This window comes from Clytia hemisphaerica, unplaced genomic scaffold (assembly GCF_902728285.1).
Source record: "Clytia hemisphaerica strain Z4C2 unplaced genomic scaffold, Clytia hemisphaerica genome assembly, whole genome shotgun sequence".
Classification (NCBI taxonomy): domain Eukaryota; kingdom Metazoa; phylum Cnidaria; class Hydrozoa; order Leptothecata; family Clytiidae; genus Clytia; species Clytia hemisphaerica.
In genome coordinates, this window is record NW_027103900.1 from 893,523 (window position 1) to 917,169 (window position 23,647).

Genomic DNA, 23,647 nt, shown 5'->3' on the forward strand with positions numbered 1-23,647 from the left:
ACACCTCCGTTCTCTTTCTGATCTGGACTGTAAATTGGATTTTTTTGTCATTTAGATATAATTTTAAGTTTAGCTATTAATAATTCCTTCTTTTAAAATAAATGATGAAGATTTAAATATAATTACCGATTTACTTCTTTTTGTTGACAGTGAGTTATCTTCAGACCCAGCCCCTGACAAGAAGACACAGACAACCACAACAAAAGGGGACCAATCAACAACCAACTCGACAACTACAGCTCCTGGTGGTGGCAAAGATACAAAAAATGAAGAAGATCCTAATGATCCTGTTGTTGACCCAAAGGTCTGTCTAATTTTTTATATATCACAATATTTTTGATAAAAAAGGTCGTCCTTATATTCGTTATTGCAACTAGACAGCAGGTTTTCGCAGATCACACCACAACCAGCAAGTTTGATTTCTAAGAATTGAATGTACAATATAAAGAGTGAAGACTCCATGTGATTCTGGGACAGGTTGTAAATATTATTGCATTCTGGTACATTCATTTCATGTCAGGCAAAACCTTTCATAGATAATTATTTTAGCATTTGTGCCAGGGAAGGACTTCATCAAGATTATGATTTGCAATGATGATCTTAAAACTTTTATTTCTAGAAATCGATTGGTTCTAATCGTGATGCAAAAGAAAGTTTCACAGTAGCAGATTATCGGGAGATGGTCAAAACACTTGTTTGTGGTGTAAAGACTATCACTTGGGGTGCTGGCTCATGTAAACTACCTGGAGGTACAGTATGGTCTTCTAGAATATAAATAAAAGTGATAAGTATAATTTAAATTCTAACAAAATTACTGTTTTGACTTGGAAAATTTTTTCATTTTGAAAGATATCCTGCTGAAAATTCTTTTGATCACAAAATTTTAGCTTTACCATTTTCAACTTTCATTCCAGACATACAGATACCAGTGTATCCACAAGGAAACAAAGTGTTTTTACCATCAGAAACTGAAACCTTTATCCGACTTCTGAAATATGGTAAGTCGTACCTTTTAAAAGTTTCTTCAATAAACCTTTTCATAAATTACGTTACGAACATCACTTGCCTCGTTCTGAAACTATTGCCATGGTGAATAAATCCTAGCGGATTTCATTAAAACTACTTTCTATTCATAAAAAATCATTTAATGTCTCAAGGGGTATAATCATCATGATGGTAATTGTTTGAATACGAGGCGAGTGATGTTCGTGACGTAATTTCTGAAAAGATCTATTGTTTAGGCAGGTTTAGCCTTCACATATCCCATCTTTGTACCAAAGTCGGGATTTTTATAATTTTTTGTGATTTTCATAAACTGCTAAATTCTTTTTGTACTTGTCTGTTGGCTGCAACGTAAATATTTCTTCAACTTTTTTTGCAGCATTGGTTGCACTGGATGTTTATCAGATTTCAATGAATCCATCCGGAGTTGGTTATGTTCGAATGACCAAGTATAACAATTTTCTTGTTACTATTTAACTTGTCTACTATCATTTTTTCTCGTTAGATAACATCCTCTACCCCATTGGTCGAGCCCCCCATTGATCAAGTTAAGAAATCCAAAAAAAGTTTGTGAACTTACGAGGGATATTGCTAGATAAGGGGCTTGTCTGCACAAAGTAAAAAGTCATCAAAATCTGTTTAGCATTTATGAATTTTTGCTAAATGTGGAAACTTCTATCAAGTGAATTAATTAATCTAATTAAAAATTACTGATACGATCTACACATGCAAGTTAATAAAATGTTCTCACTTTTGGTGAACAGACAGAAAAATCACCAAACATATCTTTTGAAAAATGCTCAAAAAATATTTTCTTTCAAATTTAGTTCTCCTCATCAAATTCGAATGAAGGAAGAGAAAGAAATCTTGGAACATTTCGCGGGTGTTGTAAGTATTCTTCCTTTCATGACCGATATTATTCAGTGATTGATTTTTGTTAACCGCAGTTTTTTCGGGCTGTAATGGCTAATGTGAAATATTGCCCTCGGTCAACGCAACAATATTTCTCAGTACAGTCCTCATTTACCGGTCATTATTGTATTTATAAAGCCCGTCGCAGGACGTAACAGTCTAATTTTAACCCAAAGCTAAAATGTGCTTATGATTGAATTTGCCTTGCTTAGCCTTTGATCTTTTTTTTCAATTGATGTATTATTTTCATTTACATCACCAGTTTACTATGCTGAACACTGCAACCTTCAAAGAAGTGTTTTCTGCAACCATCGAGTACCTTGTTGAAAGGATTCATAATAATTATGCATTCCAAATCATCCCCAATGCTTTCTTAGCAAATCCAAACACTAGTGCCACTTTCGCTACAATTTTGGTCAATTTTTTGCTCGGCAGATTGAAAGATATGGGAAGTAAGTTATTAAGAACTTAATCTTGTTTTCCATTAAACAGCTAAAATTATTGCCTATTATTACCATGTTGTATTGTATGCTGTATTTCTCTAAAGTGCAGTTACAACTTATGACCCGTTGGTTGAAGTTTAATAAACCTCTCTAATTTTTCAGCAAAATCAGAAAGAGCTAATTTATACTTGAAATTATTCAAGCTGGTGTTTGGTTCTGTGTCTCTTTTTGCTCAAGAAAATGAACAGATGCTAAAGGTGAGTACCCTTAACGTCCTTTGACCAGTTTTTATGAAGATATCTTTTTTTTTTGCGCACCCGGTAAACTAGGTGGAAATCGACCTCCTTCTCCTAACACAACTATAAATTGCTAATCTTACTCGTAGCTATTCATTCGAAATTATACCCGAACTCTTGTTTATTCTAGCCTCACCTCCACGACATTGTCAACAACTCGATGGAATTAGCCTTGACAGCAAAAGAGCCATACAATTACTTCTTACTGTTGAGAGCCTTATTCAGATCCATTGGAGGAGGTACGTTGTCCAAACCTTTGATGGATTTTTTTTAAATCCCAATCGAGGCTAGAAATTTGAAGGAAAATTGCTATCTGAATATTTTTCTTTACTCGTTCTTATCAATCGGTCTGTATACATTTTCTTAAGAAATTGACTGCTTGATCTATTTGCATTCGAAACTTTCTGTAAATTTCAAGGATATTTTTATTCAAATTTAAGTACTGCAAAGATCACTTTGTTTTTATCCAGGAAATCATGACTTATTATATCAAGAGTTTCTCCCCTTGCTGCCAACACTTCTACAAGGACTCAACAATCTGCAAAGTGGTATACATAAACAATACATGAAAGATTTATTTGTGGAGCTTTGTCTCACTGTGCCTGTCCGATTGAGGTAAAGATTTTAGATGGCAATTGATAGGTTCTACAATCTAAAGGTTGAGAGATATCGATCTTTTCCAATGAAGGAACTAAATGTAAACGAAACTTCAAACATAGCAATACCTTGAGGGAACTAATATACGTGGTAACTGATTTTCGCGTTTTTGGATGTCTACCACGAAAATTAGTTCCGCAAGATGCAATTTTTACTATATTAATTCTCGAAAACTCCTAGGAAAATGAAAGAATTTCGACAAAAAGTGGGTGTCAACTGCAAAAATAAGTTCCGCGAAAATTAGTGCCCTTTAGGTATGTTGGTTCCAATGTTTTTTTATTTATCCGCCCAATATCATTCGGGTGATTATTAAAGACTTTTGTTAAGGTCGTGAAGGAATTTGAGTTATTTCAGCAGAACATATTTTATAACTTCCCTTTTCAGTTCATTGTTGCCTTACCTACCGATGTTAATGGACCCTTTGGTATCTGCATTGAACGGTTCACAATCCCTGGTCAGTCAAGGCTTACGAACACTCGAATTATGCGTCGATAACCTACAGCCTGATTTCTTGTACGACCACATCCAGCCTGTCAAATCTGACCTCATGCAGGCTTTATGGAAAACATTACGTAATCCAATGGAAACAATGGCGCACGTAGCTTTCCGCGTACTCGGTAAATTCGGTGGTGGTGGCCGCAAGATGTTACAAGAGCCTCAACAATTAACTTACAGAGCTACTGAAAACATTGGTGCATGTCTGATGCTACATTTCATGGATTGTAATAAACCAGTTAACCTTCCCATCTCTGTCATTATCGAGAAAGCAGTAAGCGTGCTGAAGACTCAAGTCCCAACATTACCGTTGAGCTCACAACAGAATAACTACTCAGTTGAAAATATGCCTTTCTATCGTGAACAAGCGTGGACCATTGCCAAACATTTCTTGGTCGGTGCTTTATCTTTGGAAGATAACGAAGTGTTTTTCAAGAAACTTGTGCGTGATCAAAGCTATAAAGAAAATGAAGTCACCAAAAACGGTAAGATAAAGTTTCTTCAAAGACTGCTCGGAGTGGTTTGCCGCTAAGAAAACAAGAACATAAAACTCAGTAATGACCGTAAGCCGCTGCTTTATTTATAGCATATCGTGGCAAATCTAAAAATAGACATAGATTTTTTTGTTTGACCGAAATTCAATCCCATCACCCTTTGCGTTAATTACGCTTGCACGCAAATTACACTCAATTACAACGGAAAAGTAATAACTTTCACGACTTTTGAATTAAGACGAAAAGGATTATGGGATTGAATTTCGGTCAAATGAGAGAAGTAATAATTATGACGTTTGCATAACGAAGTGCTAGTCTCATAACAATTTATTGGCATTAAATCCACTTCATAACACTCTCTACAAATTCCATATGGTGCACTCTCTCAAATCGAACTTTATTATTTGACTCTCGCCATCTCTGATACTTTCATAGTACTTACAGTTGACTTTCTCTCTAATTCGATCTTTAAGGAACCAAAAATTTTATTCGAATTACAGAGAGTATTTTAAACCGCTTTCTAGATGAGGGGACCAATATTTTAATTCGAATTATAGAAAGATTCGAATTATAGAGATTTGAATTATTTAAAGTTGACCGTATGTTTTAACTTGCGGCCCTTGCACCATCCCATGAATACAAAAAATAAAATACTACTACTACTACTACTACTACTATTATATCAGCTTTGTCATTGCAGTTTATTTCCTTTTCAGGTAAAGCATGCGTGCCACCTTGTGTCGATGAACAGAGTAAAAAGAATTTTCAACAAGGTTTGACTAGTATGTTATTCGCTGCGACCATCAAAGAACTTCAGAATGATTCCATACCTTTCATGCTTGGTGTGCTCCGTCAAATTGCTTTGTTGATTGTCACTCAACAAGCTGGCAAATTCTCCAAACCTCCACAAACCAGGTATAGAACAATTATACAAATTATTATATACCAGTAGGCAGAAACAGCCATTGAATAATTCCTGATATACCATGTCCATTATACCACGGTAGAATTTTTTTTCAAATTTTGCTTTCAAAGTTTGATTTTTTTGTCGCTCTTGTTGTTATCAAAGAAATTCATTAAAATAAATCTATTGTCGATTTCATGACTCAAAGTAATTAAGAAAATCATTAAAAAAGAAAAACATTCGAACGTTCGATTATATGGGAGTGTTTAATGTGAATCGTTCGACTATTTACATAATTTATGTTTTGTTTTTACCTCTAGGTATATAATAAAACATATACTCAAAAGGTTTTCGTTGGTTATTGGATTTAATATTATAAATTAGTTTAATTTTAAACTTTGATGATATCCTAAAATACAATTGAGTGCTGAACTGTTGTATTAGTTACAATTGACGCAATACCCAAAATGAAACAATGAATTTGCTCCGTTTTATTTTTCAATGGTACGGAATCATAACGTTTTAACTAGGTCTTGGTATTCGAGGATGTTAACGTGATTACTCTCGGGTACCTAATAGCCGGGGGGGGGTTGGAATAAGCAGGGGGGTTGGAAAAAATCTCAAAATTTAATAAGCGGGGGGGTTGGAATAAAAATGTCCTGGGTGGAAAATGTTTGAAAAGGAGGCTAATACAGCAGAATTAAGACAAAAAAGGGAACTTTCAAAAACATTTTCCCAAAAATTAATAAGCGGGGGGGTTGGAATAAGAATGTCCTGGGTGGAAAATTTTCGAAAAATTAATTAGCGGGGGGGGGACGGCTATTAGGTACCCGAGAGTAGTAATCGATTTTCATAATATTTCTATCATAGCATCAAAACATTAGACGTTCATATCATGGTCGATTCTATCGCAGACATCATGTCTCACGAAGATAAGGATCTATGCAAATATGGTCATCTAGCGATCACTGTCCTCTTCGAGACAACCTCTCTTGTTCTGCAAAGCCAAATGGATGCTGCAAGGCTGCCTTTCTTTGAATATTTAGCAGGTAATAGTTTAGTTCTAGTTTGTCCACCGCCAGGTAGCTCAGTCGGTAGAGCATTCGCCTTACAATCTAAGGTTTGTGGGTTCGATCCCCGGTCACCGCCAACTTAGCGGATGAGTAGCTTAGATTGGGTAATCTGATCTAGGCGGTAAGTTACTGGGAGCTGAGAGTAGGTGTGGTGCTCCACCTCAGCATTCGATCTCCCAGGTCTAGCGCAAATAGAAAAGGGGTTAGACTCCCTCACTCCCGGCTCCGCCGACAGCCACCAGATGAATATACTACTACTACTGTCCACCATCTAAAATCATTAAACGTCTTTTAACAACGAACCTTTTCTTTTCACTGTCAAAACCAATAAATAAAGTGTAGATGAAATTTCTGAAATTTGGCGGATTTTTTTGTTGCTATAACTCAGGGCTGTCCAGTCATGTTTTCAACAAGACAAATTGAACGCATGTTGAGTTCTTTTCTATTTCTCGTAACTTGAAATTATGGCTATTAGGGCATTTCTAAGGGATCTCTAACCGTCTCTGACCAACTTTTTTTCATATTGAAGTGGACAGCGCGTATTACAGACACAGATGTCTTCTATAAACCCCTAAATAGAGCTTCCCTGTAATGAGAAATTCAAGCTACGGAAGGAAATCTAGTGCCCTATAGGAGATATCTACTGCAGTTAATGGATTTTAATAATATTGCGACAATGACAGGGGGCGAAGAATGATGTATCGTTTCTACATAAAACTTCCCTCTTACTTTCCAGAGAAATTATGTGGTTGTTGTTACGAACGTGCGTGGTTTGCCAAGAGTGGTGGATGTTCAGCCATCGAGTTCTTGATGAACAACATGCCATTGCAATGGGTGATCGAACAACAACCGATGTTCATTAGTGCTCTCATGTTCGTCATGATGGATCTCACTAACGAGGTATTTTATACGTCTTGCACATAACGTCCAAATAACGTTCATCTAACGTTAGTTTAACGTTAACAAAGTCGTTTTGGGAATGTCCACTTATAACCTTAAGTGTTGAAAATAAGTCCATCTAACTTTAGTTTAACATTAACGTTAAAACAATGTCATTTTGGAAGGTCCACGTATGACCTTGTCTTCTTTGAAAAAACTTTGAAAAGGATAACCAGGTGGTTTGAGATATTTGACATGTGGATTCTTTCTATTGTCCTGAGCAGAATCTCACGGAATATCTTTGCTTGATAACTACTTGACGGTGGCTTGAAACAAGTTCGAATTATAGAAAGATTCCAATAATAGAAGTTTGAAAATAAGGGAATTTATTTACTTTTGGTAGGTATCATCAGGTGCCGTGGAATCAGCAAAACGAATCTTGGAACAATTGTTACGTAAATGTAATGAAGTGAAGGAAGAGCACACATCAACACGCGAACAATACTTCTCCATCGTAGTGCAAAATATGGTACGAGAAGTTGTCTCGCCCAACCATACCGTTCGCGAACAGGTCAGTTTTTTTTGCATTTTATATTTTTCAGCTGTAAACTGGTATACTTCCTAGTTAGTACTCCTACTAGTACTTCCTGTATTTCGAATCTTTGTCTACTTCTGAGGTTCTCTGCCCCTTGAAAATCGAATTAAAGAGAGTCAGCTAGACTAAACTAACGACTTATTATGATTTTCGTCCAGATCGACGAAGACTTAGAAAAGACTAGTTCAGACAAAAAATAATGCAAGGGTCAAATTTTAGTTTTTACAATTCATATTATCCATGGTCCCCCCAGCAGAGCTTTTTGAAGGGGCGCCGAAGAGCAAGGGGCGCCAAAAGAGATTTTTTTAAACGCCCCAATCTTAAAAATCATACTTTATGCGCCTTAAATTGCGCCCAGGACCAATTTTACTGAGATAATTTTAAAATACTTGCAATTTTTTTTCGCTCGCTTTGCTCGGAATACAGTTAATTGGTAACCTCTTTGCAATCTAGCTAATTTACAAGTTTTTTTTGCGTACAATATAGCATTATTAAATGAAAATCTAACTGCGCCCCAAGACCAATATGCTGACAACAATATTGGAATCATAAAACATCAATTTTTGCGCTCGCTTCGCTCGCATAACACATTATTCCTTTAACTTTCTTTTCACTCTATAGCAAGTGTCAAATTTGTCTATTTTTATTTAGTGATTTAGGGTATCTTGGCAGTTGATTTTAAAAATTTTTCTAGTTGGCCCCAACCATACATGGTGGGGCCTGTTTTTCCCTTTTACATTCATCAAAGATAAATATACTCTTCTCCAATAAATATTTCCTTCCTCATTATGCCTAGGCAAATGAATTTAGTAAAAGTTTAGAAAATGGTGGGTGGGGACACCACTCTGGAAAATTGGAGAGGGGCGCCATTTAAAAAAAATTGACTTTGGCCCCTCCAGAAAAATTTTCCCACAACGCCACTGATTATCCCGTAACAATTATCGGGTTAGCATATAATATCTATATTACTGTATTACACTGATTATAAACGACTCTAATCTAACGAAAGCTGGTTGCAACACGTTTTCTAGGGTTTCAAAAAGTAAGTCTGGCCCATATTTCTTAACGGGACGTTTCGCGAACAGTTCTATCCTTCGAATATTTTGTACTATAACCTATAAGTTATAAAAACATCCCTCCTTCTAACCTGCAAATTCTTCTCCCATCAGGCTCGTCATTCGCTTCACGTATTATCAGAAGTGACCAGTAAAAGTGTACACGCGTTAATGGAACCTCACAAGAGTTTATTAGAAGACATGATCCCTCCCAAGAAACATTTATTACGTCATCAACCGGTCAACACACAGATTGCTCTCATGGATGGGAATACTTTTTGTACGTCACTTACGCCCAGGCTCTTCACAATGGACCTGTCTATCGTTGAACATAAAGTCTTCTTCACAGAGGTAAGCCACATACAATTCATGATACTCATGGCGTAATGTTTTCTATGGATAGACCCCGGTTTTTGCCAGTAGTGGTAAATTTTATACAACTTTTTTTCTATTTTAAATTTGCCACCACTGGCTAAAACCAGGGTATTTCCGTAAAAAACATTACGTCATGAATATCACGAATAGGCTCTTGCTTTTTCGAACTAACTATTATTCGAATCTTTAAACTATAGTTCGAATTTTCTCCCAGTCCCCGTCAAGGAGAAACCTATAATTCGAATTTCTTTGTGATTTGTGATTTGAACAAATTAGATTCCTCCTTCGATTTCGAATCAACGAGAATCAACTGTATTCAATTTAGTGGGATTTATAAGGAATTGGACTTGAACACGCTTGCAGAAATTCAAATTATGCTCCGTGTATGTGTGATTGTCTAGATCCACATGGAGATTTAATTCCTTAAAAATCACCAAAAATTTCGAATAATTTACTGGCAGTAATCTATAGAACTTCTTTCCATTTCTACTTTAGCTGTACACATTATGTGAGGCAGATGATAATACCTTAATGAAGCTTCCATGCTACAAATCTGTCACGTCATTCGTGCAGTTACGTGTCAGCGCGTTGGCCGCGCTCACGTCCTGTCATTACATCGTTCAAGCACGTGAGAAGATTTTCAATGTCCTGGTGAAAGCAATCAATTCAACTCATGCGCAAGTCATGCAAGCAGGTATGAGAACTATTTCTAAGTCATTACGATTGCATTTATGCCTGATTAAACCGTAGCTATTCTATCAAATGGTGCATGAATGTCGCGTTTCTATGCTCCATGCTTGTGGTCGCACCCCCAGTCAAAAAAGAGTGTGATTTAACTCTCTCTCTGCTTCCTTAGTCCTCACTTTGCTCTTGAAATTAAATGTAAAGGTTGAAAATGAACAATTTTGAGACGGGCTTAATTTTTAGCTTTTCATTGCTCCAAGGCCATGCAATCCTTTTGGAAAGCTCAGATGCAGGGATGTCAAGGTTTTTGGCTAAGCGTGATTTTTAATCGAGAATAAAGTTTGAAATCAATCCAGTGGAAATGTCTTGATATGTCGTTCGAAAAAGAGAACCAAAATTTTACGCCTGGAAGTATGAGACTTCAGCGTTCACAACAATGCAGAAATTATTATGGAAATTGTTTTTTTTTTTACTTTCAGGAAAGGAAAACATGAAAAAATTTATCACAGGAGGAGCTTTAGAATCTGTCAAGGAGTTGGTATCAGTCAATATTCGACCGCTTCTACTCATGTTGGGTGACTACAGAAGTCTCAGTATCAGCGTCCTACAGGTTCGAATTGATATAACTACAAATTCCCTTTCTTCTTATTTTTCAAAAATATGAAATTTACTTGCCTTGCTATATTATAATTAGTGAATTTAAAGTGGTACCAGCTTTTCAAATGTCTTGATTAAATGCTATCTTGAGTTTAAGTTAACGTAAAGACTTAAAAAAATTAATTCAAAATTCATAAATTTATTTCAAAATTTCCATCTTAAAAAAAGTACATTACTTCAAGTTTCATGCCTTACGGCAATCATCAGACTTAATCCAAAATTTGTTTACTTTGTTTATAGAAACTGACCTGTTTCATGGAGCTTTTCCCTGAACTTTTCAACGAGAAGCTTTGTGAGCAATTGTTAGCTCTCCTTCGCAGATGGATGGATACTGCAATTTCCACCGCCAACAACGAGAACCAACAACAAGTCAAACCGGCTGTTCGAAGCACGGAGGAGATCAAAATATGTAGCGCTATCATGAATATGTTCCATCTCGTACCCGCCGCATCATCAAAGCTCATCGAACCGCTCATAACACTGACAGTTAAAACCGAACGCGGCTTGGTCCTAGAAATAGGCTCTCCTTTTAGGAAACCACTGGTCGATTTTCTACTCCACTACCCTCAACAAACAGTGGACTACTTCCTTTTAAACATAGCTGACCCATTGATAAATAGGTTGTTTGTTTCCGTACTGAAACGTGATGATACGAAACCACTTCGAACAGCTTTAGAAGGGAGTGCTGTCAAGTTGGTCAGCAGTACTTTCATATCTGTTGCTCAAAATCAAGTAAGATTCAATGTCTTTTTTTTCGTGGTCAAATTCTTTATGAATCAAGGACGGTCTACAGACCGTCTACTATCGCTCGAATTTGCTTTGTATGTTTGTTGTTTGTGTATTATTAATGAAGTGCTTTGCTTAGACTTTGTTTTGGTCCGTAATAAAGTTACTGGTGGGCATTACGCAGTTACCAAAGAAAATTAATTTCTATTTGTTTTTGAACTTTTTATATCCTCGATGCCAAGTATATCAACTTTTCATGGGTAATCGGGACCACTGCGCTATAACGGCGACTTTCTGTTAGTTTAAAGCTCGGATGTTTTTGAGTCTAACCAACGGGAAGCTGTTATGGGAGCGCAATCAGTCCTGATCCTTTTAAGTTCGGATTCAATTCCCTTTTCTCATAACCTATGGCGCCAAGTTTATTGCTCATTCGATAAGTGTAATCTATTGCTACAATGCTCTGTTCGCGTTATTTTCTGGCACCAATGGTTAACAGGTATGTTCTCATTTTCCACAACAGGGTACAGAGGACCAATCACCGGTAGCCGTTCAGAAACGACAACAATTACAATTTCAAGGAATCCTCATCATACGTACCTTGGTCAAGTTCAACTCTGAATGGTTGTCACAGCAACCTGTCTTGATCACCCATTTACGTCGTATCTGGAATAACCATCCGTTGTTTGACAAAGCGAGACGACTTGATACCAACAATAATGAATATTGGCGTGAAATTAAACTTTTAGCCAAATGTTTATTGACATATGTGACACACAAGTCAGGCGAAACGGAAGTATTGTTTCAGTTGCTGAAAGTGCACACTGTTCGATCCATACCCTCTTTCCATTTCCTTAAAAACTTCCTTCAACACATTTGCAAGGTAACAGTTACTAATTATTTTCCATGTTTTAAAGAGTTTTATTGAACTTATTATTTTCAAAAGGGTTTAATAGCCTGGTGAAAAGAAAAACCAGGATCTAAGAAAACTAGACAATCTTGATTTTTGCTTAAATCACTTCCATTTCAGTCCATACATAACCGATTGGCCGTTGGAGAAAAAAAATCTAAACATTTTGAATTTTAAACACTTTGTATTTTGAATAAAACTTTATTGTCGCAACTAAACTTGTAACAACAAAATTTTTTTCTTTCTTAGAACTACACAGTAGAGGAGAAACGCAATGTCTTTTTCAAGTTTGTGGAATGTTTCCAAAACCAAACATTCAGTCAAGATATCAAAGCCATGATTCTTCAACATATTATCATACCCATGTTCGAAGAAAGTTTCAAGAAAGGTAATTGATGTCACCTTATTGGTTTTTTTTTCAAGCAGGCCCTTATTGGCATTTTTTTTCGTCGCTTGCGTAATAAGGGCCGGCGTAATGGATTGGGATTAAATCAGGGCCTTGCCTAAAATGGAAAAAAATTAACTTTGGCGTTAAAAGAGCCGGCGTTAAAAGAACCGGCGTTAAAAAAACCGATAAGATATTTGATTGATCGCCTTTCTCCCTTTCATTGTTTTGCACAACTACGCAAAGCTCATCTAACAGAACAGAGAAATAGGGTGCTGGACTAAGCTAAATCTGCCACCTCTGATCCGAGTTTTTAGAAAAAGGGGTACCATGGTTTGATTTCGGTCATTTTATAATGCGATGCCGTTATCCAGCATTTCAAAAAGTGATGACCCCATTACTATTAGGGTACCATTTTTCGTAAAACTACAATCAGAGATTTTGATTGATTGAGATTGAGAAACTGTGTCCAAGGTTTTTAGAAAGCTCAGTTCATCTATTATCCTAGTGTACGATCTGTTGACCTGATTCCTCAATTTATACTTGTTGTGTTTTAGGAGAGACAGACGAGCTGGTAGGAACACCACCAAAACCTGAAGTGGACATTCCCACCAATATTATTCATGTCTTTGTGGAGAATATCATCGATCCTGGACAACCGTTTGCCACTACTGTGAGTCCTCAAAAGTTTTCCCAGCCGACTTGTTTTTGTTTTTGACATACAAAGCTTTTCCTGAAACTACTATTAAAGCGTTCGTCGAGAACGTTGATTTGTAAGCAGTTCATCTATCCGAAAAAAATAAACCATCATGGATATTTGAACCTGCTAGATCTGTTATTGATCATTGAGATTGATTGGGGTTTCCTTCATCTAATAAACAGTCTTTTTTAATTACAAGGATTCGGTGCGTATTCTGCTTCTCCAATTCTCCGCACTGCTGGTGGAGCACGCCGGTGCACACATCCACGATGCCGCCAATCGCAAGCAAGGCAACAAACTAAAACGTTTATACATCTTCGCTTGGCCTTGTTTACTCTCCAAACAGTGTGTGGACCCTGCCACCAAATACCATGGATTCTTCTTACAAGCTCATATCATCATCAAGTTTGCGATCCACAAGAAGTTTGTCTTACAGGTTTGTCAAAGTTCTTATTTGTCTATAAACTCTATACAAAAGCACCGCTATCTCTACGCAATATACTGAATATGCATAATCAAAAGTTGTTAAGGATCTACTGAAATTAACATTCGAATTGTTGTCAATTTTTGAGGAGTAACTAAAACGAAGGAACTTTTATTAGTTTTAAGTTTCTTGCTTAAAATCCTATCAAATTGTAAATTTTCGATTTTTGATTTCAGGTCTTTCATGGTTTACTGAAAGCGCACGGCCAAGAGGCGCGCACGATCGTTCGCCAGGGTCTTGACATTTTGACGCCGGTCATGCCGACGCGAATGGAGGATGGTTATGCGATGCTTTCTCACTGGACCAAGAAGATTATTGTGGAAGAAGGACATACGTTGAGTCAACTTGTCCATGTACTGTGAGTAGCAGAATCATATAATAGTCAACTGAATCAAACTTTTCTACAATTCGAAATAAAAATTGGGTCCCTTCACCTGGAAAGCCGTATAAAGCAACCTCTGCAATCTGAATCTAATTCCAATTCGAATAAAATTATCGGTCCCTTGAATATAGAATTAAAGAGACATTGATACCCAGCAGGCACACAACGTTGTTTCAATGTTTATCTAACGTTCACAACGTCCATATAACGTTACATGAACGTTGAAACAACTTTGTGTACCCGCTGGGAATGATCGATTTGTGCGTACGTACGTTCTATTTTCAGACAATTATATGTTCTGATAAATAATCGATTTACATATGTTCTATATTCAGGCAATTATTGGTGCGTCATCATTCTGTGTACTATGCAGTACGTATGGACCTGGTACAACACATGATCAGCTCAATGCAACGGTTAGGCTTCACACAAAGCGCCACTATTGAACATCGGAAACTGGCTGTTGATTTGGCTGAAGTCATCATTGAATGGGAAAAACGAAGGTTGGCTGCCGTTTGATGTTTCCTCAAAATATCTCCTTTCCCCAATTTTTGTTCCTTATACACGTTTTTTAGAAGAACGAACTTTATAAGAACATAAGGCTTCAATGGACAAAATATTAAGAACAAGCTAAGAACATTTTGCAGTCTCTAAAATACCCAATTTCTTATATACTCACCAAATGGTGAAACAAAAGATGTTAGATGTTCTTATAAAAAAACGTGTAACTAACTATTAAGGTTGACTCTCACATCAGTGAGTGGTTGATGCTTGCAACAATTCTTCGTGAGAAACGTTCATTCATACAGTATATATCGAATACAACTTTAATTATAAATTATGACGTAAATCAGCTGCAACAAGAAATGCATGTCTTTGGGGAAGTTCCCATTTCGAATGTGTCTATGAAGTTTCTCGAATAAGACTCTATAATAATCAGTTTTCTTTTCTCAGATACAAAGAAGAGAAAGCAGCGGAGAACGGAGGATCGTCGACCACCGCCGGAAGCGGCTTGAAGAAGACCACCCCTGGGGGAGAGACCCCTTCAACTATTATCGGAATCAAAAGGGCGTCTACTGATCAGAATGATGGGGCCAATAAACGGGCTAGGGGAATTACCGGTCAGGTGTGTATTTAATAATTCTGGTTTTTATGGTAAAATTCTCTTTTTCTTGGCTACCATCTTTGTGTTATCACTGTTAAATAACCCTATAGAATATGTATGATTTCTGAGATTGCCACCCTATGGTATAAAACTAGCTACTAGTGAAAAAAGACTTTTGTCGATTTTCTAAGTGAAATTGTTCTGTGTGTTCGCTTGAGGGATGTTTTTTATAAACCCGGCTTGTTTTTGAGAGACTTTGTAAAGTATCGAATTAATAATCATAAGTTTTCTTTCTACTGTTTTAGCGTGGGACAGACAAATTGGAGAATTTGAAGGCGATCTTTGAGAAAGTCGTTTACGATGCAGTTTGCAATTTCTTGTTTCGAGTGTCATGTCAAGTTAATGAACAATCCACCAGTTCAAGCTCACCAGGTATGTTAATAATTCACCAATTTGATCAAAGAAGTTAGAATGAAGAAAATAACTGTTATTTAGTAGAAAGTGCACAAACGTTCTTCATTTTATAATCAAGAACCGGCCAACAGTCGATCAATTCGTAGCCAGTATCTTGAGCACCAATGATTTTTCTCGTTTTTGTTCTTTGCAATAACAATGGTCGTCTAGTACAGGCTTTTCCTTACATTTGCCTAAAGTTTTTTTAGTTTTATATGTGCCTTCTTGGAGGGTGTTATTATATATTTTTGATATATTCGTAGGGGAAGCACTATCGAAACGATGTTTCAAGCTCTTGCAACAATGTCTCAAACCTTTCTGTTGGCCGGACGCGGAACTCCGAATCACCTGGCTGGACAAACTCTTCCTTATGTTAGACCAAGCTAATAGCACCAATTTCGCCAACGTCACAATGGCTTTGGAGATTTTAGCGTGGTTGTGCACAGTACGAAACAAGCAGGATTTGTTGGCAATGTTCAAAACACTGCAACGTGGAATCATCACATGTACCAATTGCTCGAACGTCAAAGTCGCCAAAGCAGCTCACGGTCTTCTCAACAAATTACTGGCAATCTTCCCGATAGAGTCCGGTCCACAAGGAAACAAAGTAGACGAGCTAGATAGCCTTTATAACAGTATCGGTAGTAATATATACGAAGGTTTAGTCGGCTATGAGACAAACGCCAATAGCACCAGCCTTTACGGACCTATCATGTTACTAAAAGCAGCCTGTGCAACCAGTGCTAACTATTTGGATAAGTTTCTCATCCATTTCATGAAGGCCATGCAGAAAATGCAGAAAGATCACGTGACAGGGCAAACAGGGGGTGAAAATGGTAACCTGACTGACCTTCTAATTACGTCATTGGAGTTAGCCAAAACGAGGCTAGTTGCTATGCACGGTGACATGCGCAAAGTGTTTTTGACTATCTTGACAACGTTGATAGAGAAATCACCGGATGCGAAGTTGTTGAAAGCTATGATCAAAATGGTAGACGAGTGGGTTCGAACCAAAACCGTAAGCTCTCTATAATTCTCTTCTTTTGACTGTGGATATGAGGGGACGAAAGCTCTTTTTTCTAGTATTTTTTGCAAAAATTATTTCCGCATTCGCGTTTTAGTAGGGTGCCCATCCTTATGATCCGTAGCATCTTTCGTTGGACGCAACCGCCATGTGGTTAGCTTGAAAGTAGATAAGACTCTGTGTTGACACTTCACTAGTATATAATGTCCTCATTAATAAAGGATGATAACGAATAGACGATGGTTTGGTAATTCGTATACCCTCTGTTGGTTTTCATCCTATTGATAATTTCGTCCAGGTGTTGAAGGTTTATTCTACCTGACTAATTCTTTGTTATTTTCTTTATCATAGACACCACAGAATCAGAACAACGTGCCATCGCTTCGAGAGAAATCACTTCTGCTTTACCGCATGATGTTGAATTTCGAGAAACGGTTTGCTGATGAGTTGGAACTTCATGCGCAATTCTCCGAAATTGTTCATTATGTTTACAGGTAGATAGAAAAATCTTTGCTTCCTCAAATGAATCCTTGACTTTATACCCTCTCTAATTCGAACCCAGTTAGTCTGCTTTGCTTTGACCTTTTTAACCTTTTACTTTTGATAATTTTATCTACCTTAGAAGATATGTTCGTCTTCTGTAAACAGAAGTATCATCATCATACCCTCTCTAATTCGAACCTCTATTATTCGATTTTCTTTCTTTAATTTGAACTTTGAACTGTAGCATTTGGCCTCTCAAATGGAAAATTGTATAAAGTGCCCACTATAATTCAAACTTTCTTTAATCCTGTATTCGATTATATTCAACTTTAATACTTTAATACCAGTCAGGGAAATCAATAATTCGTCATCATCTTCGAATGCTTTAGTTTAAGTTTGATTCATGATATTCATGACATTTTCTACGGAAACATCCCGGTTGTTGCCTGTAGTGACAGATTTTAGAAATTTTCAGAATTCATGTTCCCTCCTTTGAGATTTTAGCGTCATTACTTTTCGTTTAGGAATTTGATAATGTTTTATTGTTTTAATGCATGGCGTTCTAAATTAGAACGCCACGTTTTAATGACATTTTATTAATGTATTTATCAAGGTAATTACCCATTTTTTCAAACTGCTTTTAGAATTTGTAGCTAGAATTCATTTTAATCATTTCAATTTTTTACTGTACTGAGGATGGTTCTCTGTTGAGAAGCCGAAACGTCTACAAATAAAGAAAAATGAACAAGAAGCTTCTGTTAATAAACACTTTTTTACTAAAGATGTATCAAAGGATTGATTTGTTTAAGAAATTTTAAGCTTGAAAAATGTTTAAAATTTGCCACTACTGGCGAAAATCGGAATGTTTCCGTGGAAAACGTCACGACATGAATATCATGAATTGCCCTCTTCCTGATTTATCCCCCTTTATATTTTACAGTGAAAAATGTTTTACTGGAAGCGAATTAACAGCTCGACTGGAACCCGCATTTCTGGCTGGTCTTCGAAGTGTCAACCCGACTATCCGGATCAAGTTCATGGACATTTTCAGTAAAAGTGTCCGGAAACGTCTTTACGACCGGTTAATGTACATCATTGCCACACAGAATTGGGAGCACATGGGAAATCATTATTGGATCAAACAATGCTTGGAATTACTGCTCAACATCGTGCAAGCTGATAGACGAATGCTTTGTAGCAGTACTTATAGTCGGTTACCCTCGTGCATGTCTGTTCTCCGACAATCACAAAATGCGGACGGACCGAAGCTTGTCAAGCAGGTAAGAGTCATGACAGTTCAAAATATACTGTACTTTGAATTTCATTGTTTATTATTGTAATTGGTATAAAGAATAGTTGGTAAGTAGTTTTTAACCATGGTCGTTAACATTGATTTCAAATTATTCAGTGATAAAAAAAGACAAACAAATATTTTAATTTGTCGGTCTCCTGAAGAATAATTTTGTTCAACGTTTTTTGTACAACAATAGGTAAAAGATGAGCTGGATGCTTCCACCAAAATTAAGAAAGAAGAAAAACCGGCCGCCATTTCGACGGATATCAAGATCAAAACTGAACCGGTCGACGAAGTGGTTTCCATGGAAACAACAGAAATCAAAGAAGAAGTTTTCTTACCCAAGTTTTTCTCATTGGCCAATGACAGTAAAGAAGTGTTGGATAAATTACAGAACGGTATTAGTATCGCCCCTTATTCTGACGAAGACTATTCCTCACTTCTCGATAAATTGGCTGAAAATCAAGGAACGTTCCTGAAGAGTCTTTCGAAATGCACAATGGGTACTTTCGTTCACTCCGTAGCGCAACTGTCTCACAGAAGCACCATATTGGCACATAAGATCTGGGTTGATTTGTTCCCTCAGATATGGGAATTGTTGGATGAGAGGTACCATCAAACGCTGTCTGGTGAATTGGGACCTTTCTTGAGCAGTGGAAGTCATATCGCCCAAATGGAGGGATACAGGTTAGAGAAATTTGATTCTTAGATTAAGTTTTTCCACGCCTTCAGCACCTAACTGAAATTTTTTGTTTTTGAATTTGATTGCAAATGCATTTTGATTGTTTCTTCATAAACTTTACACAGTGTGTGGGTCTCAACCTTCTGCCAGAATTTTCATTTGGCTTAGTTTAAGATCAATAAAACGAAATTTTTTGATAACATATTGATCGACTTTTGATTGTTTATCATGAACTTTTCCCAGTCTGTGTGGATCTTTCTGTCACAATTTCGTCACCAATGATGACGTTATTTGCACCATCAGCACGTAGAGGCAATATCATACTTTGTTGAAAAATGCTTGAATTTTTAGTGGAAGTTAATTTTTGGACCTACCTCCGGGTGCCCCGGTGGAGGTCCTATAAATTAACCCATGTCCGTTCGTTCGTTCGTTCGTTCGTTCGTCTGTCCGTCTGTTACCAGCTTTTCTCAGGATTAGCTCATTAGTTTTTTCTGATTTTTTGCACAATGATGCAAAATGGCAATGCCCAGAATGTGACGGAGCCCGATTTTTGAGAAAAAATTTATTTGGGCAAATTTGGGCCAAAAACTACCTAAAAATAGGGTTTTTTTGGACTTTGTGCAAAAATCCTGTCATTACTTTTTCCTGATTTTTTGTACAAAGATGGAGGGCAAGATTCTCTAAAGAATGGCTGAAGTGGTTTTTCCCGGAAAATTCTTATTCGCCTTAAAAAACGGATTTTCGTATTTTGGGGGAAATTCCCTTTAACCAAATAAGAAAATATAGCTTTTAACAATGTTGACTCGTTATTTTTTTCTGATTTTTTGCGCAATGATGCAAAATGGCAATGCCTAAAATGTGTCGGAGCCCGATTTTCGAAAAAAAATTTATTTGGGCTAATTTGGGCCAAAAACTGCCTAAAAATAGGGTTTTTTGGACTTTGTGCAAAATCCTGTCATTACTTTTTTCTGATTTTTTGTACAAAGATGGAGGGCAAGATTCTCTAAAGAATGGCTGAAGTGGTTTTTCCCGGAAAATTCTTTTTCGCCTTAAAAAACGGATTTTCGTATTTTGGGGAAATTCCCTTTAACCAAATAAGAAAATATAGCTTTTCTCAAAGTTGACTCATTATTTTTTTCTGGTTTTTTGCACAATGATGCAAAATGGTTATGCCTAAAATGTGACGGAGTCAGACTTTCGAAAAAAAATATATTTGGGCAAATTTGGGCCAAAAACTGCCTAAAAATAGGGTTTTTTGGACTTTGTGCAAAATCCTGTCATTACTTTTTTCTGATTTTTTGTACAAAGATGGAGGGCAAGATTCTCTAAAGAATGGCTGAAGTGGTTTTTCCCGGAAAATTCTTTTTCGCCTTAAAAAACGGATTTTCGTATTTTGGGGAAATTCCCTTTAACCAAATAAGAAAATATAGCTTTTCTCAAAGTTGACTCATTATTTTTTTCTGATTTTTTGCACAATGATGCAAAATGGTTATGCCTAAAATGTGACGGAGCCAGACTTTCGAAAAAATATATATTTGGGCAAATTTGGGCCAAAAACAGCTTAAAAGGTTTTTTGGGCCTGAATGGTTCAAGTGATTTTCGTATTTTGGGAAATTCCTTTTTACCATTTTACATTATTCAACACACAAGCTTTATTTTTCCATTCTGAATTTTTGTACAATTATTGTCACTTTTTTCTTATTTTCATCTGATGTTAATCATTAGGTAGGTCCATTCAGCATGTTGCTTGTTAAGTTCAAAATCAAAATCTCTAATTTTATGATTTCCCTTTCAGGAGTTCCATCAACACTCTAGTTGAGGGCATGTCCAAGTGCGACCCACCTATCCCTATCCGACCAATCGTGTTGAAGTATTTAGGAAAGACACACAACCTCTGGCATCAAGCAGCATTAATCTTGGAAGGAATGACGGTCGCCTGCGATGATATGGTGTCTGTCAACCCTCAATTACCTTTACAACAACCCTGGCTTGATTTCGGTATGCACAAGTCTTGCTTTATTTTTCTAGTTAAGGTATCTATCTAGAGTGATCGTAGTATGATGCAGTACATCTACTTCATAAAAGAATATTCTTGCGAGATATTATCGATATTTTTCCTTAATTGCCTAAATATTACGGAAAAATCTCGAAGTTGCATTCGAAGTCGTACGACAACTAGTACGTATAGTTTCGGACAGAAAATTATTACTCTCATCTCTGTTTGCTTCGACCTCGCTTCTTGAATTCTTAACTCTCACTAAATTAGACAAAGTATTGTCTACTCCGCATTATTTTAACCTTTAGCCGCCGAGAGACGTACCACGTACGTCATATATACAGGCCGAGAGACGTACCACGTACGTTTTGATACTGGGGTCCTTTCAAAGTTTAATAAAATAAAGACCAGTTTGAATTTTTCTATTCTGTAAAATTTAGCAGACAGGATAGGGGTGAAGGTTCATTTTTTAAAAATTTTACGGGTCCTGCTTTTATACATCTCGAGATATCGGAACTCAATGTCGGTGTATTTTTCAAATGTCAACAAAACATCGTTTTAGTGGTGGACAGAGGGTGTTTGATGGATTTTTGGACTGAAAAGTCATGTTTATGTCTGGTTTTTTCTTGGTTTCAGCATATAAATATCATTATATGAGATAGAGAACCTTTATTGGCAGTTTCTATGTGGTTTGAAGGGGTTTTAGGGGGTATTTCCTGACATACATGCCTATCTCTAGCTCCAACAACTCAGGGCTGTTTTGCCTCAGTTTTTCCACTATTCTGGTGTTTTATTGCTTGAATTTACATGATAGAGAGTCTGTTATGATTATTGTAGTAATTTTACAGGCTTAGGGTAAGTGCAGGGCCAATTTTAGAGCAACGGGACCACTTATTTTACCTGTTGTGGCCAGAGTGTCGATTTTGGTGGAAAAGTGTGCTTCACCGAAACTTAGATTCTGAGATGAAATGAGCTTCTTCAGCCCTGAAATTTCACACAATGGTGGCTTATAACATAAACTAAAACAAAATAATTTTTCTGGGACCAATCTTTACCTTGTACCCACTTTTTTCATTCAATTTGTCAAAAAAAAGAAAAAAAGTGAAAAAATCGTAAACATGGAATTTTTACTGTTTTGATTTGAGGCTGTGTAGTCAGGTTTAAAAGGGTGATGAGGCGTCTTTTTGGTATTATCTGAAAGAATAGATCCTTAGCTTTTCAAAATGGGTTTACTTTTTACTTAAGCTTTAGCGGTTCAGATTTTATGACATTTTCCGCGAAACCTCCATTTTCATGAAAAAAACAGCGGCAGCAGCGCGCGCTGTTTTTAAAAACAGCGGTGTCTAAAGGTTAAGCAATCAAATATTTTAGAAATCAAACATGTCTCCGCGCTGATTTTACTCTCGATCTTATTTTAAATCATCCTGCTTAATCAATGCCTTATAATTAATCTCTCTTTTCCATAGGTTTATACGATGACGAAGTGTCCGAAATTCCTTACCAAGAAACGTTCGATTCGCTTGCCGAAATGTATGAACTATTGGATGAGGATGATCTAGCAGCAGGTCTCTGGCAGCGAAAAGCCAAGTTCCAAGAAACCATCACTGCATTGTCTTACGAGCAGCAAGGTCTTTACGAACTCGCTCAAACATCTTACGAGGGAGCTATGAACAAAGCGCGTGAGCAAAGCAATAATAGTAGACTGGACCCGAGATTGTTGTCCGAATATCAACTATGGGAGAACCGTTGGGTCAGGTGCGCTAAGGAATTGGGCCAGTGGGATATTTTAATCGAGTTTGGTAAAACAAAAGCTCAATCGAACCCGTTTATTATTTTGGAGAGTGCTTGGAGGATACCAGACTGGCAGGTCATGAAAGAAGCGCTAACACAGGTAATCTTTTTTCCTCGTTCACTTTCCAAGTTTTTCCTTAATTAATTCCTGAATCGACGTATCATCCACTGCAATGCTTTTTCCTTTGGTGTATTTTCTCCGTCTAAAAAGTATAAATGTAAGTATGATGCCGCTCTGCAAATAACGATATTTAGCACTCTGTCGGATTTAAAGTTAGATGTACAATAGAAAAATATTGTTTCCATGCAATTTCATCATAGGTGGAGATCAGTTTTCCAGAATCGTTGGCTTATCAATTGACGCTTTACCGTGGTTACTTGACCATCTGCCATCCAGAGGACCAAAACCTGAGCAATATTGAGAAACTTGTAGACACTGCATCAACTCAAGCCATTCGCCAATGGCGTAAACTGCCACAGATTGTTTCGGCAATGCATACCAATATTTTACGCGCCGCTCAGCAGATTATCGAACTTCAAGAAGCCTCGCAACTACACATTGGTTTGCAGCAATCCAACATTGGACGTATTACGAGTCTTCATGATATGAAAGCGACAGTCAAAACATGGCGCAATCGGTTACCGCTGCAGGTAAAACTCTCCAACCTTTAAAGGAAAATCAGATAGTTTGAGATTATTTTGCCTGTAGATTCC

The 23,647-nt window shown here is 36.9% G+C and overlaps 1 protein-coding gene across 2 annotated transcripts in view; it reads left to right on the forward strand.

Moving 5' to 3' along the window:
- Positions 1-23,647, forward strand: part of LOC136808826 (transformation/transcription domain-associated protein-like) — a 43,164-nt gene that overhangs the window by 5,052 nt on the left and 14,465 nt on the right. For both annotated transcript variants that reach the window (XM_067065374.1, XM_067065375.1), the window contains exons 15-47: positions 151-304; positions 620-749; positions 915-998; positions 1,382-1,451; positions 1,830-1,890; positions 2,177-2,366; positions 2,520-2,614; positions 2,784-2,892; positions 3,124-3,268; positions 3,695-4,290; positions 5,016-5,214; positions 6,074-6,252; positions 7,013-7,176; positions 7,559-7,726; positions 8,920-9,156; positions 9,676-9,874; positions 10,344-10,474; positions 10,762-11,253; positions 11,768-12,127; positions 12,404-12,542; positions 13,097-13,212; positions 13,439-13,675; positions 13,900-14,081; positions 14,441-14,608; positions 15,060-15,231; positions 15,516-15,642; positions 15,927-16,681; positions 17,039-17,181; positions 18,111-18,450; positions 18,661-19,151; positions 20,942-21,144; positions 22,609-23,033; positions 23,255-23,584. In XM_067065374.1, the coding sequence (XP_066921475.1) occupies positions 151-304; positions 620-749; positions 915-998; positions 1,382-1,451; positions 1,830-1,890; positions 2,177-2,366; positions 2,520-2,614; positions 2,784-2,892; positions 3,124-3,268; positions 3,695-4,290; positions 5,016-5,214; positions 6,074-6,252; positions 7,013-7,176; positions 7,559-7,726; positions 8,920-9,156; positions 9,676-9,874; positions 10,344-10,474; positions 10,762-11,253; positions 11,768-12,127; positions 12,404-12,542; positions 13,097-13,212; positions 13,439-13,675; positions 13,900-14,081; positions 14,441-14,608; positions 15,060-15,231; positions 15,516-15,642; positions 15,927-16,681; positions 17,039-17,181; positions 18,111-18,450; positions 18,661-19,151; positions 20,942-21,144; positions 22,609-23,033; positions 23,255-23,584 (7,591 nt within the window). The remainder of the gene's footprint in view (positions 1-150; positions 305-619; positions 750-914; positions 999-1,381; positions 1,452-1,829; positions 1,891-2,176; positions 2,367-2,519; positions 2,615-2,783; positions 2,893-3,123; positions 3,269-3,694; positions 4,291-5,015; positions 5,215-6,073; positions 6,253-7,012; positions 7,177-7,558; positions 7,727-8,919; positions 9,157-9,675; positions 9,875-10,343; positions 10,475-10,761; positions 11,254-11,767; positions 12,128-12,403; positions 12,543-13,096; positions 13,213-13,438; positions 13,676-13,899; positions 14,082-14,440; positions 14,609-15,059; positions 15,232-15,515; positions 15,643-15,926; positions 16,682-17,038; positions 17,182-18,110; positions 18,451-18,660; positions 19,152-20,941; positions 21,145-22,608; positions 23,034-23,254; positions 23,585-23,647) is intronic.